General features: G+C 41.1%; 1 protein-coding gene and 1 non-coding gene across 2 annotated transcripts; both read left to right on the top strand.

Annotated features, from left to right (window-relative positions):
* Positions 1-897: 897 nt before the first annotated feature.
* On the top strand, positions 898-17824 carry eif4g2b (eukaryotic translation initiation factor 4, gamma 2b). Its single transcript, XM_088079460.1, has 21 exons — positions 898-907; positions 1167-1275; positions 3111-3176; positions 5075-5200; positions 7047-7149; positions 7295-7426; positions 8256-8322; positions 8413-8564; positions 8751-8861; positions 9363-9545; positions 9947-10088; positions 11349-11512; positions 11628-11741; positions 12089-12217; positions 12432-12536; positions 13387-13602; positions 13774-14032; positions 14228-14432; positions 14933-15141; positions 15837-15958; positions 16157-17824. The coding sequence occupies exons 1-21, from the start codon at positions 898-900 to the stop codon at positions 16220-16222; spliced, it is 2790 nt and encodes a 929-aa protein (XP_087935586.1). The 3' UTR covers positions 16223-17824.
* Positions 11830-12006, top strand: LOC121950822 (small nucleolar RNA SNORD97). The gene has a single exon (XR_006106351.1). It is a non-coding gene; the product is annotated as a small nucleolar RNA SNORD97 (small nucleolar RNA).
* Positions 17825-17977: the final 153 nt, after the last annotated feature.

The raw sequence follows: 17977 nt of genomic DNA, 5'->3' as shown, positions 1-17977 counted from the left end.
CGTTGCATACCCCGTTTTTCTTTTACAACTGTCTTATTTCTTCGTTGGTCGTCACACAACAATATAAAACTGAAGTTGCTTTGGTAAAGGTAAGGCAGATTTTCCTCCCTCACAAAACTGCACCGGCTCATCCAAAATGGCTTCTGCTAGCTAGCAGGCTAAAATACTAACGTCCAACATAAGCTTGCTTAAGCTAACGGCAGCATACTAGCTCAGGAGCCGGTAGATAACCTAGCTTACCGATTGCTCAGCTGATTTACATTCGAGCAGAAAATGGCGTCGTCGCCTAGCTACTCTAACTAGTATTTACAGGAAAATAAACATAATATTGCATTGTTAAATGTCATGTATCATAACGCGTGCTGCATTAAGTTACACGGGAATCGCGCTAGGATCACTTCAAAATTGGCCTTAAATCCCAGCGTAAAGTCTGAGCCATTATGGGATGGCGATACAAGCACAGTCGACTGGAAACATTAGCGGCTAACCACGCTGCCCTGCCCCAATTGACTGCATAATAGTGTAACGGTAGCGTTAGTTTTGCAGGCTAGTCCTGTTTTCAATCCAGATCACAAACCAACGCAAGGAAACTCGGATTAGTCAGTAACACTATTCCTATGTAGCTGCAAACATTACCCTTCATATAAGCATACACGCCCGACTGAACCCTTCGTAAATTGCTCATAATATTGTATCCAGACGTAGTAAACATCTGATCGGTGTCGTGACTTGGCTAATTTATGGATTTAGCAACCTCGCAAGCTAGTTAGTTAATGTTAGCGATTAGCATGCTAGCTGACGCACCTTTGCTTTGTTGCAGCTGAGCAAAAACGAGCACAGAAATCCACGTTTTTGACATTTGCTGTTATCGTGTCAGGCATCCATGTTCAACTAAAAATGAGAATTTGTAACGTTAGCGTGCACGCGCGTTTTAATCAGTGTCAGTATGTAGGTTGTTTTGCTAATTTGTTGTTGTTTATTTTTCCATTAGTGGTGAGGCCTGTGACAAAGATTTGATTTCCTGAGTGTTTATAAAGTCACGTTGACTAAGATCATGATGGTTCACTCATCCTGTCCTCTTTAATAAAGTCGAAGCTTATGATGTAGCCTATTAATATGCACCCCCCTATACAATAACTAATTGCATTTCTTTTTCTCTTCCTCAGCACCGTTTTCCCCATCCCTTCCTATTATTCTTATTCTTTTGAGTATTCTTCATTGTCAAGCCGCCAAAGTGGAGAGTGTGATTGCAGAAGGGGGTGCTTCTCGTTTCAGGTAATGACAACAAAGATTGCGCAGACAATAACAACAAGGAAATTCTTTTCTTTTTTTTTTTTCCATGGTCAGCCCTCTGCTGGTGTTTTTGTGCAGGAACTTCCGGCTCTATAGAACAAAGCAGGATGTGGGAAGGCCCAAAATGGCAGTCAGATTCTTCTCTTTGTGAAACCTTTTGAAAGAGGGGGCTGGGTTGACAAAATGAGCCTTGATGGGGATTTCCATCCTGTTGGTTGAATATTGGTTGAATGGGCATTCACTCTATTCACAGTAAAGCGACTCACTGTCTGTGTATTGAAATGTTTAGAATAAAGCATCAAGTGATGTAAGATACTGTGTGTTAAATGAATAAGTCAGCGTGGAGGGTGTAAGTTTGCAGTTTTATACCGCACCTCGTCAGCAGGTTCTGGAAATGTCTGTTTTTAATTGGCAGTTGACAAATTTGGTGATCAGTAAAATGATTCAAAAATGCCTCAAATTATGTCATCAGGTAATACAGATGCCCTGAATATACCAGTAATTAGTGCCTGTCACTTACCGATATGCTGCGTTGACTTGCAGTTCAAAGCACTGTCATGAAAATTTGAGTATTAATAGACCATGATGTGTACGATCATAAAGCAGCAGCAGAGCAGTCAATGTGAAGAACAAAGTGTTCTGCTTTTCCGCTGCACCTGGAACTGTGTTTATTGCCCGAGCCTTTGTGCCTCTCATAGTGTTTTTGTCATTTAAGTCATGTTTTGTTTTATGTAAGATTTTTATTTAAGATTATGACAGAAAACTCATTACCATTGAGGTATCTCATGATGATTTAGAGTTGCAGCCCATGCTTTTAAGGAAAAGTTCTTCAGCGTAAAAATTGACAAATTCATTTGTGTGCAATAATCATTAGCTCTTAAACTTGGGTTCATGCACTTTATATTCTGTAAAACAATCAGACGGACCAGTAACAAAGTCACAGTCTACTGCAGAGCTGTGCAATAAAGTAAATTTGAACAATAGTTGCAGAAGTATTTGTCAGTACACAAAATTTCACAAACACTTAAACTTTCAAAAAAGAAAACAAACCTTCAGCTGACTACGCTGCCCCAAAAAAGTGGAAGTAGAAAAACTTCATGCACTATTAATGGGCAAAAAGGACAAAACATTAAAGAAAATGAATGCAAGTCAAATAATGTATTCAAAGATGAAGATACAATGTTGGCCAAACCCAGGCTGCATGTATACCTTTGTTCTGCTCACGTGACTGACTGGTGCATCTCTGCACAAACCTTAGATATGCTGCATTTGGCATTGCTCTATAAACATGCGTGTGTCATTCTTGAAGCTGCATCTCTGATTCTCCAACATCTGATTGTAACGGTCACTTAAAAATGCATCCTGCTATGTTTATTCAGGACGCAAAGTCATTATTCCTACTTAATTTAATGGTTCCCTGATAACTGACAGTGTTAACTTTGTTTTCCCTGCAGTTATAAAACTCTAAAAAAAAATCTTACTAAATACAGTGATGTATTGCAAAGATACACGCAGTATCAGCTTATAAAACATTTAACAGACATAGATGAAAGACATTCTATATATTTATGGCTCGATGTATTATATTCTTACAGATTACATATTTAATTGTGCATTTCTGTCTTGTTAAAAAAAATAATCCCAGTTGTAAACGAGTGCTCTTGTTACTTAGTGTCTTCAGTTAAAACAAAAGTTAAATGGATGAATAAAGTATACATTTAATCTTGTTTCCTATGAGGTAAAGACACATAGTCATTCCATCTGGTGCAGTGTTGCATGGACCTAAGATGTTCTCCTCCATGTGTTTGCTTCTGCAGTGCTTCTTCGGGGGGAGGAGGTGGTAGGGGTGCACCTCAGCACTATCCCAAGACTGTCGGCAACAGGTGCGTCATTTGGACTTTCTTCAGAGCACCCTTAATGTATAGGGATTTAATAATTAGTGGGATGTCGCTTGTAGTTTCCCCCATCACTTTGGAAACAGTGGACTAGACAGCTTTGTTGAATAAATGGCCCGAATTCCAGGAAACTTGATTTGAACACCCAGAAGTCCTGTAACATGATGTCAGTCAACTGCAAATAGGACACATATGTTTACAAACTGGGCAGGCGGGGATTATCTTATAACAAAGGGGTAAAAAAGGAAGGGGTTTTAAAGGCAGAAGAAAAAGGTTTAAAAAGTTTAAAAAAAACCAAAACAAGACAAGACAAGAAAATTATAATAATTCTGTAACATAATTTAAATGTTATTTTTCTCTACCCTTTTTCTTTTTCCCCGAGACATTTTTTTTTACAATACTTTTGAAATATAATTTTCTAAATCTACTAATTTCTTTCAGTTTGTGGAACCTTTTTTACCAAGTTGATCATTGCCTTTTTTTCTCCACATGTTTTTGAAAGAAATCTTACTAATTTGCTCGGGGCTCAAAGGATAAAATAGTCATTAAGGATGTGACAAGCAGCACAAGAGAAGTTACTCCAGAGGGATATTAGATGGCAGATTAAGCCTGGATTTTCCAGGTATCCAGGCTGAATTTAGCTGTGACTCGCTTGCATGAAAGCAGAGGCACATAAGTTACCATGGAGATTTATTCTGTGCAGTTAGCCTCCTCCTGACCAGGCTAACAGTCGGGCTTGTTTAATCCTGGTGTCAGATTTCTTCAGTCAGCTGTCATTCTGATCAGAAATAAATATGTTTATAATTACTCCATGGTCTTCTTGGCCTCTTCATTTTTGTTTATTTTTTATTTGCCTGCATTGAAATAAACTTCAACTCTGTAATTCATTAAAGTAGGCCTGCTGTTATCATTTTCAGTGTAAAGTTAAAGGTAACGTGCACACTGAGGGAGAGTTAATCCAGGAGCAGACAGTTAAAGTCAGCATTCTGGTAGGTTATTATTGCATTTGTTGAGATGATTAGAAATGGCTAATGAAGTTGCAAAGGTGGTTTTAGTGAAGTCAGTGATGACACATCCTCACCCTCCCTCAGATGGTCTTTGTGGCGTTGTGGATGAACATGGTGGGGGAGGATAAAAGCGTCTGCTAAATGATTCTTATAGGTGTTTTTAATTAGTCATCATAGTACATTTCATTAATTATTACTTTCCACTGCTAACAAAGTGTCCAACTGATTTGTTAAAATAACAAGTATATCCTTGTGTGGTAATTACAACGTGTCAGTGCAGCTGAAGTTAAAGGAAATTAGTAATGAGTAGACGTTTTTAAAGAGACAGACATAGATCACATGAAAAGAGACTGGAACCCGAGACCTGCGAGCAGAAAACAATATCATTGTCCGCTGCGCTATACCACCCATAATTAATCTTAACTCACTTATGTATCTCTCATTATTTACGCGTGAAGTCAGTCCGCTATCTTCTGTGAAGTTTTTTCTGTTTGATCATAACTCCATATTTCCCTTATTTGCACATTAAATGCGTTACCTGCACATACATTTCCATGCTGTTCACTAGCTGAAAACTCCACTGCACACATTTTCTCCATTTCTGCATCTCGACAGTCTGCAATCGACACGTGCGGTCTCCTAATGACAGCCATGAACTCATATTTATCCAGAATCCTTAAACCTGGCTTGACATAGTCCCGCCTTCTCATCCTGGTTTAGCAAACGCTCAACGGATTAAGCCAGGAGGCACCGACACAACTTGACAGACATTAAAGTGCAGCATTTGCAGTCACTGCAGGTGTTTGTGTGTTTTTCTGTACCTGCCATGAAGTCACCAGCTTCTGTGGTACTCAGTGTCTCTGTCTGTGTGCTTTACAGCGAGTTCCTGGGGAAAACCCCAGGGCAAAGCGTTCAGAGATGGGTTCCTTCACGAAGCACTAGACGAGATGTCAACTCCAGCAACGAAAAAGAGCGACACGATGCAATCTTCAGGAAAGTGAGGGGGTAAGGTACAAGCCTGTGTGCATAGTTGAAGAGTTAATTATCCATTAATTGCGGGGAAAAGCAAAACATGTTTTGCTAACTTCTTCATGACTTTCTATTCAAACATACACACATGTAGTGTACTAGACGTTTGAGGTTTTTGGTACTAAAAGTAATTCAGCTGTGCAGAGTCAAATTCTTGCAAAATAAAAAAGAAACCATCTGATTGAAAGTGTGGTCTGGCTTGCCAAATTTCATTCAGGATTGCCAAGAGAGCTCCCCTGAAGAAAACTGCCAGTAAATGTTGAAAAATGATCTTGAAATCTGGAACAGTGTCATAGCCAAAGGTTACAGGACATGAGGTCATGTTGATTTAAAGAAAAAAACTGTAACTGCTGTCCCTAAATGCTCTTTTTTGTTAAGTCTTTCACTTAAGCTGTCAAAGACGAGATGAGAAGTTTCTACAGTTCATCAGTCGTGCCTTGCTTGATTTTCTGTGACTCATGTATTGTTGATACTTTTTTTCCACACTGATGATGATTTTGTGAGTTCAACAGGGACGCAGTGTTGAATTGTGCAGTTCTGTTGTGATGAAGGCATGTGCTTTGCTAAAGGCACTTAAAGCTTGTTCCTGTCTGTGTCAGGTGATGTTTACAAGTACTGAAGATGAAGAGATGACAGAGTTTCCTTCAGGAATGTAGGCTAGCTGGTGGCCAACACAAGAGCCAGACAGTCGACTCTGCTATCTTAGCCCGGTGAAGTGAAGTGGACAACTGCACGTTACATTTATGTTCATGAAATAAGCCACAGTTAGATCCATTTGCTGCCCTATTATATATCAGAATCCCTCATCATCTTGGGCGTGATTTTTCTTGTTGCTAACAGACTTTTCTTTAATCCCTGATCAGAAAGTCAGGGTGTCTCAAATTGACTCACACACTGCTAAAACAAAGCCAGTAAAGAATGAGAAAGCCAATGTGGATAATGAGATTTAGAAAACAAAGCCTGTGGATTTATAAATCATTATTAATTGGCTCTGTTGCAGCGTGTCACAGCAAATGAAGTGATGCTGCAGTTCTTTCCAGAAGTGTGAAAGAGCGCTCAGGCCGTGAAGGATTATAAAACGGCTGATGGATACATTTTTAAAGACTGCAACTGAGATTTAATGTAGTATGAAACAATGATTTAACGTGTTTGACTTGATCTAAAACTGTAGCACTGTTCACACTGCAGGCCCAAGTGGCCATACAGACCCACCCCCCATGTGACCCAGATGTGATTGTCTAATGTCACAGCACAAATCGCATGGAGTCTGATCTCACATCAGATTTGGGCTTCTTTTATAGGTGGTTCTAAATCAGATACAGAGAAAATGTCCGCAGTTGCTCCACTTTGCCCACAGTTTCATGTAGAATCCCCAGACTAAGTACAAAGTAAACACTTTAAAAATACTTTTGAGTCAACAGTCTGTTTTGCAGATATCATTGTTTGGCTTCAGACCTGAGTGAACGCAGCCCGGTATTAGTGGGCCAGATCTGGGCTGAAGAAGTGCCAACAACAGTGTTTATTTTGTGTAAGCACCATAACTTGGTTTGTATCTAAGTGATTTATTGTCAGCTCCCGGGTAAAGGAGGGGCTGATAAGGAACAGAGTTAAGGGAGGCAACTCTGCAAGTTATTTTAAAATCAGAATGGAATTTGTTTTTGCTGAGGAGGTCCAAACAAACCCAGTCACATCAACACATGAAACGCAACATACGGGAAAACCTTGACAACATGGCGTCACGCCAGCATATTGGCCTTTCATAATCATACTGACCACCTTATCTTGGTGCCTCTCCCTTCCTCTCTTGTTTTTATTTTTCTAGCATACTCAACAAACTCACGCCTGAGAAGTTTGACAAGCTATGCCTTGAGCTCCTGAACGTGGGCGTAGATTCAAAACTCGTCCTTAAAGGAATCATCTTGCTGGTGAGAGTCCTTTTTTTTTTTTTTTTTGCTAATGGAAATGTATTCATCCATTCTTGGCAGGCTGCTCAGTGACTCATACACGTTTTAATGACCTGAGTGGTCCCTCTCTGGTTTCTCCCTGCTCTCCTCCCTCACTGCGGTTTAGATTGTAGACAAAGCCCTAGAAGAGCCGAAGTATAGCTCGCTCTATGCTCAGCTATGTCTGCGCTTGGCAGAGGACGCACCAAACTTTGATGGCCCTTCATCTGAGATCCAAACATCCCAAAAGCAGAGCACAGTAAGTGTGGCTGTTCACATTTTGCTGCGTAGTGAAAAACATTTCCATGCCTTGAATAAATCTGTTCTCCTCCTTTTATATCAAGACTTTGGGTTCATAAAGCTGCCAGTGCCACTTATAAGCTGATGGTTTTAATAGGGATGCACATTATAGATTTTTTTTTTTTCTTTTTCTGATACCATAACCGAAAAGAAGTATATGCCCTGTAGTTACACGCACCTGAGGGTAAGACAGGCTAAGATGTAGTGGCTAACTGTTAACAGCCTCACACGACTAACGTGACCTAACTGTCATCAGCAGATTTAATGATGTCGCATGGTGATTACCAAACTGTTATCAGCAGGTCAGTTCAGATCAGAGTTGAGCTGTTTCGTTGTCGGTGTGGTTTGTTGGTACCATCGAACAGGTCGGTGTTGCATGTTAGCCGCTGCTGCTGAGTTAGCTCAAGCTAACAGGACAGACGTGAACTGACCGTTCACTGGGAAGACGGCTGCTCTGGGGATGGCTCTTCAGCACTGTATCTAACCAGTGAAATGGGAGCAAAAGAAGGGGATCAGACCCCTGGCTCTATCGTGTTGTTGACCTCTGAAACTTTAAGGAAAAAGGTCCCCACTTGTGACAACATGTTTGGCTTTGTAGTTATCACTCTGCGCTTGATCCTCTTCTTCTTCCTCTCTGTGTTGGTGTAGATTCTGTGCTAGTTAAGTCAATAAAAGCAACTGGACTTTGTATTATTGGCTCTATTTATTGACGGTTATTGTAACTGTAATCTATGCTCTATGATTTTCCCTTGCTGAACTACATCTAACCAGTGGATAATGTTTTTTAGACTTTCAGAAGACTGCTGATTTCCAAACTTCAAGATGAATTTGAGAACCGCACCAGAAATGTTGAAAGTGAGTTCATGTCTTTGTTGTGTATCTTGTAAGTGAAGGAAAATCTTTGAGCCTCCCTACCACTAACTTCTGCTTCTCCTCTCCCTCCAGTCTATGACAAACATGACAACCCTCTTACTTCAGAGGAGGAGGAGCAGCGTGCCATTGCCAAGATCAAGATGCTTGGCAACATTAAATTCATCGGGGAACTTGGCAAACTCGACCTCATCCATGAATCTATCCTTCATAAGTGCATCAAAACAGTACGGGCACCCTCTCTTTTGTTTTTTTGTTTCTTGAAATGTGCTTCCTTTGAATTTTTTTCCATTTTGAAAGACTGAACTTCAGATGTTGGAATCAAAAGAAATTCTGCAGAGCTCCATGAAACCAGAGTAGAGTACCTTGTATGACCCCCCCTGCCTTCCCTCTCTCCTTAATCTTTTCTGAAGCTTCTGGAAAAGAAGAAGAGAGTCCAGCTCAAGGATATGGGGGAGGATCTGGAGTGCCTCTGTCAGATAATGAGAACAGTGGGGCCGAGACTCGACCATGAGAAAGCAAAGGTAACAGCTCTGGCCTTTCATGGCACCACAGCCTTCTGGAGAGGCTGTCTATGGCTCTGTGTGTGGGACATGTCACATTCAACACATGGACATAGATTTTCCATTTAGCGAGTAATTCTCAGATGGCTATCCACCACACTGACCAGTAAATGTTTGTAGTGTAACCGAAGATCTGTTTTAACTATGCTGAGTGCTTGTACTGCGTTTTGGTGCCACTTACAGCCACCCTGCCTCTGTCTGTTTATCTGAACTTGACCCTGGAGCAGGAAAAGTGCATTCAAATACAATTCAAATGTTACTCTGCCTGCCTCTCTGTGACTTTGTGGTCGTGCCTGGGTCGACTATGTCGTATCAGGTCACCATCTGGCAGGACAGTCTCACCTAAAGCCCCACTTGGCTCACAGCCACTGCTAATGTAAATCCTATCAAATCTTGTCATGATGTATGTACAAGCCCTGCCTGTCCTCACTGCCTCCCCTCCTCTCCCCATCCTTTCTGCAGTCTTTAATGGATCAGTATTTTGGCCGTATGCGATCCTTAATGAACAACAAGGAGTTGCCCGCTAGGATCCGCTTCCTGCTGCAAGACACAGTGGAACTGCGAGAAAACAACTGGGTCCCCCGCAAGGCTTTCATCGACAACGGACCAAAGACGATTAACCAGATCCGTCAGGATGCAGTGAAAGTAAGTCAGGGGATGTTATGGCACTCGTTGCGTGGATCACCCACATTTTGGAATAATGAATACTTACGTCTAGCATCAAGAGCTGTGGTTGAGGCATGCATGTGTATAAGGGCTCCATAATTAAACTTGTAGCGTTAAACGCTCTTTCCTATACAAAGAGCCAGTTTGAGCACATCAGCAAACAACCTATTGTGAGGCGAGTGAGTCAGCAGTTAAATTGCCTGTTGACTAAAAAGTATGCACAGGATGTAATTAAGTTTCTGTGGAGAAAATGATGTGGTTCAGTATGCAGTAAAGGGACTTTCTTTGATTTAATACATGAAGTTCAGTTCCGGGTTGAACTTGTAATCATGTTATTGGACAGTTTATTGACACCAGCTCTGTTCTGTGTGTTCCTGCAGGATTTGGGTGTTTTCATCCCAGCACCCATGTCTCAGGGGATGAGGATGGACTTTTTCTTGGAAAGCCCCTTCATGCCCAACAGAATGAAACTGGACAGGGAGACTCTCGGGGGATTGGCCGATATGTTTGGACAGATGCCAGGTATGGACTCTATTTCTGGATGTTTTAAAGTGTGTGGACACATCTCATCACATTTTCATATCATTTTCATGTTGTCAGTGCTAAAACTGGACTCACTTTTTATTCTTACAGATATTTTGTTTGTTGCACAAAATGATGAAAACATGACACAATACTTTGCTGTGTTTTTATGATCCCCTTAGGGTGGTAATTCCACACAGTCCAAATCACAATGCTTGTAGAAAACCAGTGCGTCACATACATAACAAATGGCACTGAGCAAATTCTGCCTTAGCTGGTTAGTTTTTTATACATTAAGAATATTTTTATTGCTTTACCTTGCCGTCACATGGGGAGCTGAAGCTTTTACCTTAAAGCCACCAGGCAACATTGACAAAAACCTCAACGCACCGGAACCTCACAGTTGTTGGTCTGGCTGATTTGATTATTTATTGTGTAAGGGAAAGATGTAAAACATTCTAAATGTAGTGTGCACTCACACTAACTAAAAATCACATTTTTGAGGCCTGGAAAAATCATGAAATTAGAATAAAGTATTGAAAGTGCTGGACAAGTCATAGCATTTTGTAGGGATACACAATATTAGATTTTTTGCCGATATATTACAAGTCATTTGGCAGATGACTGATACCGATAACAAGATATCCACTTAATTTCCTACCAAATTTTAGTGATCAAGTCTCTCCTGTAACATCATATTATGCATACTCTTATTATGATGGTCCACCAGCAGATGGAGACGTAAGTTACAATGCTGTTCCGTGTCTGAAATATTCATTCATGGTGAAAAATAAGAAAAGGAACATTGGCTGATTCCAATAGTTCAATATAAAACTGATATTGGCTGGTACAGATGATGTGCCGATATTATTGTGTATCCCTATTATTTTGTAGTGTGTGATGAAATTGTTACAGTTGTAAGAATAACCTTCCAGGTAATGTAACATAACATCAATCATCTTCTGTAGCTGACAGAACGTAGCTCTGATATGCTTCGATGTTGACTATTTATTAACCATTATGTATGTTTGTTCAGTTTTCTCCCCTCGTTCTGTCTCTCACTTTTGTATGGCCGTTAGCTGAAATTATTTGAATAGAGTTTGAATCTGACAAGTTTGAAAAATGCCGGGCAAGTGGGGCAAGGAAAAAAAAAACAACTTAAAATAGGTCCTTGAAAAGTCATGGAAAAGTTCTGAAATGTTGTCCATGGAAAACGTGTGGGAGCCCTGCTGACATTATCTTTGCATTTCGTTTACTCAGGCAGTGGTATTGGAACTGGCCCGGGGGTTATTCAGGATAGGTACTCGCCCACTATGGGACGCCATCGCACCAACCCGCTCTTCAACGGCCACAGCGGTCACATCGCCCCTCCTCCTCAGTCACAGTTCGACATGGGGCCAAAGTCTTTTGTTAAGTCCAACCAGGTACTTTTGCTAACAGATAAATATTGTTTAGGCAAACACTAATTGATGCTTCTCCACAAATCGGGAGGTCCGAGTTTAAGATGGTGATCCACTCTGCCCATGTGACTTTCGCCAGGTTCAGAACCAGCATTTCCTCAACCAGAACCAGAACCACTTGGCCCAGCAGCAGGTCCAGTCCAAGGACATGCCTCCACGATTCAGCAAGAAAGGACAGCTCAATGCAGATGAGGTAACTCAAACTAGTTGTAGTTGGGATACAGAATATGAACAAAAACTTCACAAGAGTTAAAGTCCTATCTGCTAGTGTTAGCGTCTTCATGCCCAGTGATTATAAAAAGACGCGTTATTCTGAGGAACAAAACCTGCTACCAGTCTTTCCTCTACCTTGTGCTCTACCTTTTATCTACATCTTTCTTTTATTCTTCCTCCACTCCTCCTCTCCTCTTCAGATTGGTAGCTGGCCCGCTGACTGCGATTATGAGATATGAGGGCATGGATTTATGCTAATATGCAGATTCCTCATTTTTGAGCAGCGTGACTTATCCTAAAGCATGCTCTGTGTTCCGGGTCCCACAGATCAGCCTGAGGCCTGCTCAGTCATTCCTCCTTAACAAGAACCAGGTACCCAAGCTCCAGCCCCAGATCCCCACCATGATGCCTCCCAGCGCCCAGCCCCCACGCACTCAGACCCCCCCTCTGGGACAGGTGAGAGACAAGCTGTGTTCTCACATCTTATCTACTTTTATATTAGTCACATTAACCTTGCGGCAGTCTCACAAAGACGACTGAAACATGTAAAGAGGAAACAGCTAACATGTGAAAGGAGAAAAAAAAAGAAGCCAAACCCATTCATCATAAAGTGTTCTGGTTTCACACTGGATCCGCATCTGTGTTATAATGGTACGGCCTTCTGTCTCAGCCTCCACAGCTTGGCCTGAAGACCAACCCTCCGCCCATCCAAGAGAAACCTCAGAAAACGAACAAGAAACCACCTCCTGCCAAGGAGGAACTGCTTAAAATGACGGTAGGCAAAATAAAAATGGTATGAGTTTTTGCTGGAAATTTTTTTATTTTAAATGGAAAATTGTTTTATAAATTTGATAATGCACAGAAAAGGAGTGAAATAGCACAAAAATATAATCACAACTAGGGCTGCATGATGTTGGGAAAACTAAAATTGTTATATTTCTGTTGCAGTATATATTAGTTGTTTTTACTGTTGAGTTTTACCACTATTGACCCTCTGCCTTTTTAATTAAGCCCTTTAATTAAGTTTTTCTAGGTGTGTTTTTATCGTCTTGTGTATTTATTTTTGACTGTGAGCTGCTTGGCATTTTGGGATTAATAAATTAATCAAATCTAATTGCAATACAAAAAATGGAATGCATAAAGAAAATCTACAGTGTATGCAGCATATTGCCCTCAGCCTCCTCTCCCCTGCTTGTTTCTTCTCCCCCCATGTCTCAGACAGTTCTACGTCCTTTTGTGATCACCTCACCGGGGTCGCCACACTGTTGATCCGCTCAATGACTTTGTCCTGCTTCAGGTCGGACTGGTCACCTAGTTTGAGGAAAATTAACGAACTTGTCTTTTTGCTATTTTACCAGTTTCCTTCTTGCCGCCGAGGGCAGGCTATCTTACTTCAGCCTTAGTTTCAAATCATAGCATCAGCTCATGTGAGGTGTACAAAATCTCTCTTTTAAAATCAGATTTAAAATGCATCTAAAATAGACTAACAGGGGATTTTTGTGCGACTTCAGTGGGAAATGAAGGCTAACAACACAGCAGTGGAGAGCACCAACCTGCGTTCACATTTTATATAATCGCTTAAGCTGGCCACAGCTCACGACTGTCTGCTGACATCTGTATTTCAGGAGGCGATTGTGACTGAGTACTTGAACAGTAAGAACCTGACTGAGGCTGTGAGCGGCGCGAGAGAGATGAAGGCTCCCAAGCACTTCCTGCCAGAGATGCTGAGTAAGATCATCGTGTGTTCCCTGGACCGTCCTGATGAGGACAAGGAGCACGCTAGCACTCTGATCCACACGCTCCGCACAGAGGGCCTCATCACTGGAGAGAACTTCATGCAGGTAAACGCATGCAGCACTCCCTTTATATTACACATTTAAATTAGACTGACGTGTGCTCTGAGTAAACCGTTCATTGCCCATAGAAGTAGCTGTGACATATTTGTCACTGAGGAGCCCAGATGGGGATTACATCATTATTCATGCTTTGCCATCTCCCCCCTACACATGCAGGCTTTCCTCAACGTCCTGGACCAGTGCCCTAAGATCGAGCTGGACGTGCCCCTGGTGAAGTCCTACCTGGCCCAGTTTGCAGCTCGGGCCATTATCGCAGAGCTGGTGAGCGTGGCGGAGCTTGCTCACCCCCTTGAGAACGGCACACACTTCCCCCTCTTCCTGCTCTGCCTGCAACAAACGGCCAAGCTGAAGGACCGAGAGTGGCTCACCGACATCTTCCAGCAGAGCAAGGTCAACATGCAGAAGATGCTCCCAGGTACTAATTATTCTGTCCATCTCTCACCTGTACCTGGTGCTCACATGGCCATTGATGGGTTGCTGCAGATGTAAAAAAATTCCAACATATTTAATCTTTACAGACTTTTAAAAAGTCCCGCTTCTCTGCCCTTACACATCTCACTGAGGGAACTGTTGTGACTTCCCCTGAATAACTGACTGGTTCTTTTGTCAGAAATCGATCAGAACAAGGACCGCATGCTGGAGATCCTGGAGGGGAAGGGCCTGAGCTTCCTGTTCCCGCTGCTGAAGCTGGAGAAGGAGCTGCTGAAGCAGATAAAGGCAGACCCCTCTCCACAGTCCATCTACAAGTGGATTAAAGACAACATCTCACCCAAGCTTCACACTGATAAAGGCTTTGTCAACATCCTCATGACCAGGTAAACAAATCCTCATGGCCAGGTAAATAATCGGCAGATATTACTGAAGTCAGTATGGATGAAAACTAAGGCTCCTTTGAAATTTACATTTAAATTCTTCCTTTTTTGCATTTTTTTAAATAACTGAATTAATAAACATTTAAATACAGTGAAAAATTTGACCAAGCAGTCCCAAGAACTGACCTTGCTGTTTGCATTCCCTCTTATTCTCTCAGTTGTTCTGTAAAATGAGAGGAGAGTTAAAACAGGGTTCCCATGGTCATGGAAAATAAAGTTTGAAAAACTGTTTTCCAGGACTAGAAATGGTTTGGAATTAACAGAATGTCTTGTTAAGTTTGCATGCGCTAGCATTTGCTGATCCGCAAGTGCCTGGGAAGTATGTGTTTAATAATGTATGGTTTTATTGCTATAGGCCTACACATTTTAAATTACACATACTTGAATAAAGGGCCCTTGTGAGCAACCATTGCCATCTGACCTTTTTTTTTTATTTTTTAAAGTTTTCTTCAGTACATCTCCCAGGAGCTGTGCATGACGGAGGGCGATGAGCAGCTGGCGGCCCCCTCCAAAGAGCAGCTGGAGCAGGAGAAGCAGCTGCTGCTGGCCTTCAAGCCTGTCATGCAGAAGTTCTTGCACGACCATACCGAGCTGCAGGTCAGCGCCCTCTATGCCTTGCAGGTGCACTGCAACGCCAGCACGTTCCCTAAAGGTACAGTACACTGAAAGTCTGGGGCAGTCCATTAGAGCACGACCAATAAAGGCGTTATTACCTTCCATCACACATGTATTGGTATCAGTGTACGTCAGCCAACAAGTCACCAAAATAGGTTTGAGGTAGTTTAAAAACAGTGTTTTATATAACATGTTGCCTCACAGGCATTTTCACAACCTAAAGCTTTTATTTACGCCTCATGTCTATTTCTTGATAATATCCTCGCAAACGCAAGGTTTATGCTCAATAAAAAAGCACCGTGTGCGTACATTTGTCTACATTTTGAAACTTGCACATTTACTTCCATCTTTGCACAAAAGTTTGGCTTCTCCTTTGCTGCTTGATGTTTGGAAATTCACAGTAATGACGTCACTTCAGTGTCGCGTGAACACTGTTTTTACGCTAGTGTGACGCTGACATGACATTTGCGTCTAGAAATGGGGTCACATTGATTTTTGCACTGGAGAGCACTGCCAACAGTGAAGATTGGTCTAAGCTTTCCTTAGTTACAAGAACAGCAGCAGCGGCTAAAAACAGTCATTTTAATGCATCATATATACTTGAACAGTTTTTTATTTGAAAGGTATGTTTGTTACTTAAGCAGCAACTCATGGTTAGGATCCTTTATCATATGTTACCAGCATGTTGAAACATTTAACAATACTTATTTTTAAAACATTCTCTCCACTAAGGCATGCTGTTGCGCTACTTTGTCAACTTTTACGACATGGAGATCATTGAAGAAGAAGCCTTCCTTGCATGGAAAGAAGACATTACCCAAGAATTCCCTGGAAAAGGAAAAGCTTTATTCCAGGTACATTAATGATGTCACAGTGAGATTTTACATTTTTGTCTCAAATCCATGTTCGGTGTTGTTCTCTAAAAACATATTGCCTTATGATTTGTGTGACTGGATGTTCTCAGGTACTTCTCATACAAACATTTTTGAACATGAATGACAGAAGAATATGTGTTTTAAATAAAAAAAAAAATCTTGTTTTCACTCGGTCAGGTCAACCAGTGGCTCACCTGGCTGGAGACAGCGGAGGAGGAGGAGTCAGAGGATGAAGCAGACTGAGAAACCAAGAAGAATCATGATGTAGAAGATCAACCATCTCTTATTAGTACACTTGCCTTTCCTTTTATTTAACTCCATTCTTAATTTAACCACTACCACGTGGCACTTAGCTGCTTCTGTTTCGCAAATATTAAATCGAAAGCTCGTACCTGTAGGGCCTGGCGTGTTACCACCTGCACCGAACGATGGGCTGGGAAGCATCATTTGATCTGTTGCCTGATGGATGTTTGAGTTTGGATCTGTGTCCTGATCTGATCAGCTCACATGAATTCTGAGGTCTGCAGTGGCTCAATCCTGTCTCTTTGCTCAGACTGATTTTTTTTTTTTTCACTCTAGTGCATGTTTTTCATTTCCACTCAATTTTTACTGATTTGAGCCTTCCCCAGTAGAAAACTGCTTTATTTAAGAATGCCTAGGAATTCCCCCTAAATAAATCAAATTAGTGGTCATTTTTGTTAATCCTAGTTTAAAAGACCATTAACAGAAGGTGTTGTCAGTGACCTGCTTTGTGATCTTCTGTAACGGCCCGACCTGGATTCCTTTCCATCACACTCCTTAAAAAGAGGGGATTTAAAATCACCAGAGAGGCTGCAGAGTGATCCATATAGTAAAATATGTGACATTCAGCCTTTGTTTCACAAAGTGTGATTTATTGCAAGGGGGCCTACTAAAGAGAGAGTGAAGCATAAGCTGGCAAAACATGTAAAAATGAATTAAGGCATTTGTTTAGTCAACCTATGCTTAAAAGACCTGTTTTCCGCTTCTTTTTTCTTTTTCTTTTTTTTTTTTTTTTAAATAAAAGTGCTCTTCGTAGTCGCTGATGAGCATCTTTCTTTTTTGTGATCCTCATCAGGAGATTCCCCCCTCTTTCTCATCTGTCCCTCTTTCTTGTCTTTTATCACATGAGTGGTTGCAAAACTCGTGATCCTCCAAATGTTACAATATTTTAAGAAGTTGTAGTCATTGGTGTGCCGCCGTAACGTTTCAAAGTTGCCTGTGTTTCTACCTCTTAGTTAGATGGGCTTTCGTTTGTTTTTTGTGCTTGGATAATGAAATCTACTAAGAAGAACTTATAGCCCGAGCAGATGCTAAAGTATTTGATTTAGTCGCACAGTAAGTCTTTTGAAGCAAACTTTATCTTCGACGCTTCACATGGTTTAAGCGACGCTTCACATGGTTTACAAGTATTAATAATGAAGAATGGAAGAAGCGCTTGATTTGATTTATTCGCCGGCTCAGAGTCCTCCCCCGAGAAAGCGTATCTTTGGGTTTCGTTTGCCCAGAATTTGGAGCAACAGCGTGAATGTGGCCAGTTTATTTTGAACACTTGAAAAGTGAAAGACGTGGATTTTAAATGTTTTTCTTTAATTGGCAGAGTCAAATTAAACCTTAGTAGATAGATTGTAATTGATCCCCCCCTCCTCGCTAAGATAAGTCTAACAGCTAAATAAACAATAAACATCGACTTTTACCTGAGAATTGTGCTGACAAGCCATGTTTATGTATAAGGCAATGGATTTGGATTATATTGTAAGGTATTCAAAAATTATTGTGCACCTCTATTGCTTTAATGTCAATAAAGTCCAGTACATGAGCACCGAAGCTAGTTTTCACTTTTATTAACACAGCTATATTTTTTATATATTTTTTATTAACTCGGCATCAAATACTTAACACTCTATAACAAACTTTTAATTCTGAAATGACCCCAACCTAATTTTCACACTCCTTGTCCATATACCATAACACAAGGAT

The sequence above is a fragment of the Plectropomus leopardus genome, chromosome 7, assembly GCF_026936395.1.
Source record: "Plectropomus leopardus strain MGB_pleo_1.0 chromosome 7, ASM2693639v1, whole genome shotgun sequence".
NCBI lineage: Eukaryota > Metazoa > Chordata > Actinopteri > Perciformes > Serranidae > Plectropomus > Plectropomus leopardus.
Note: the sequence above shows the minus strand (reverse complement) of the source record. Positions and strands in the feature narration are given on the sequence as shown.

Coding starts and splice junctions, on each gene's coding strand:
- eif4g2b (XM_088079460.1), top strand. Junction 1,276..3,110: donor GGGGGTGCTTCTCGTTTCAG/GTAATGACAACA, acceptor TTGCTTCTGCAG/TGCTTCTTCGGGGGGAGGAG. Junction 13,603..13,773: donor CTGGAGAGAACTTCATGCAG/GTAAACGCATGC, acceptor CTACACATGCAG/GCTTTCCTCAACGTCCTGGA.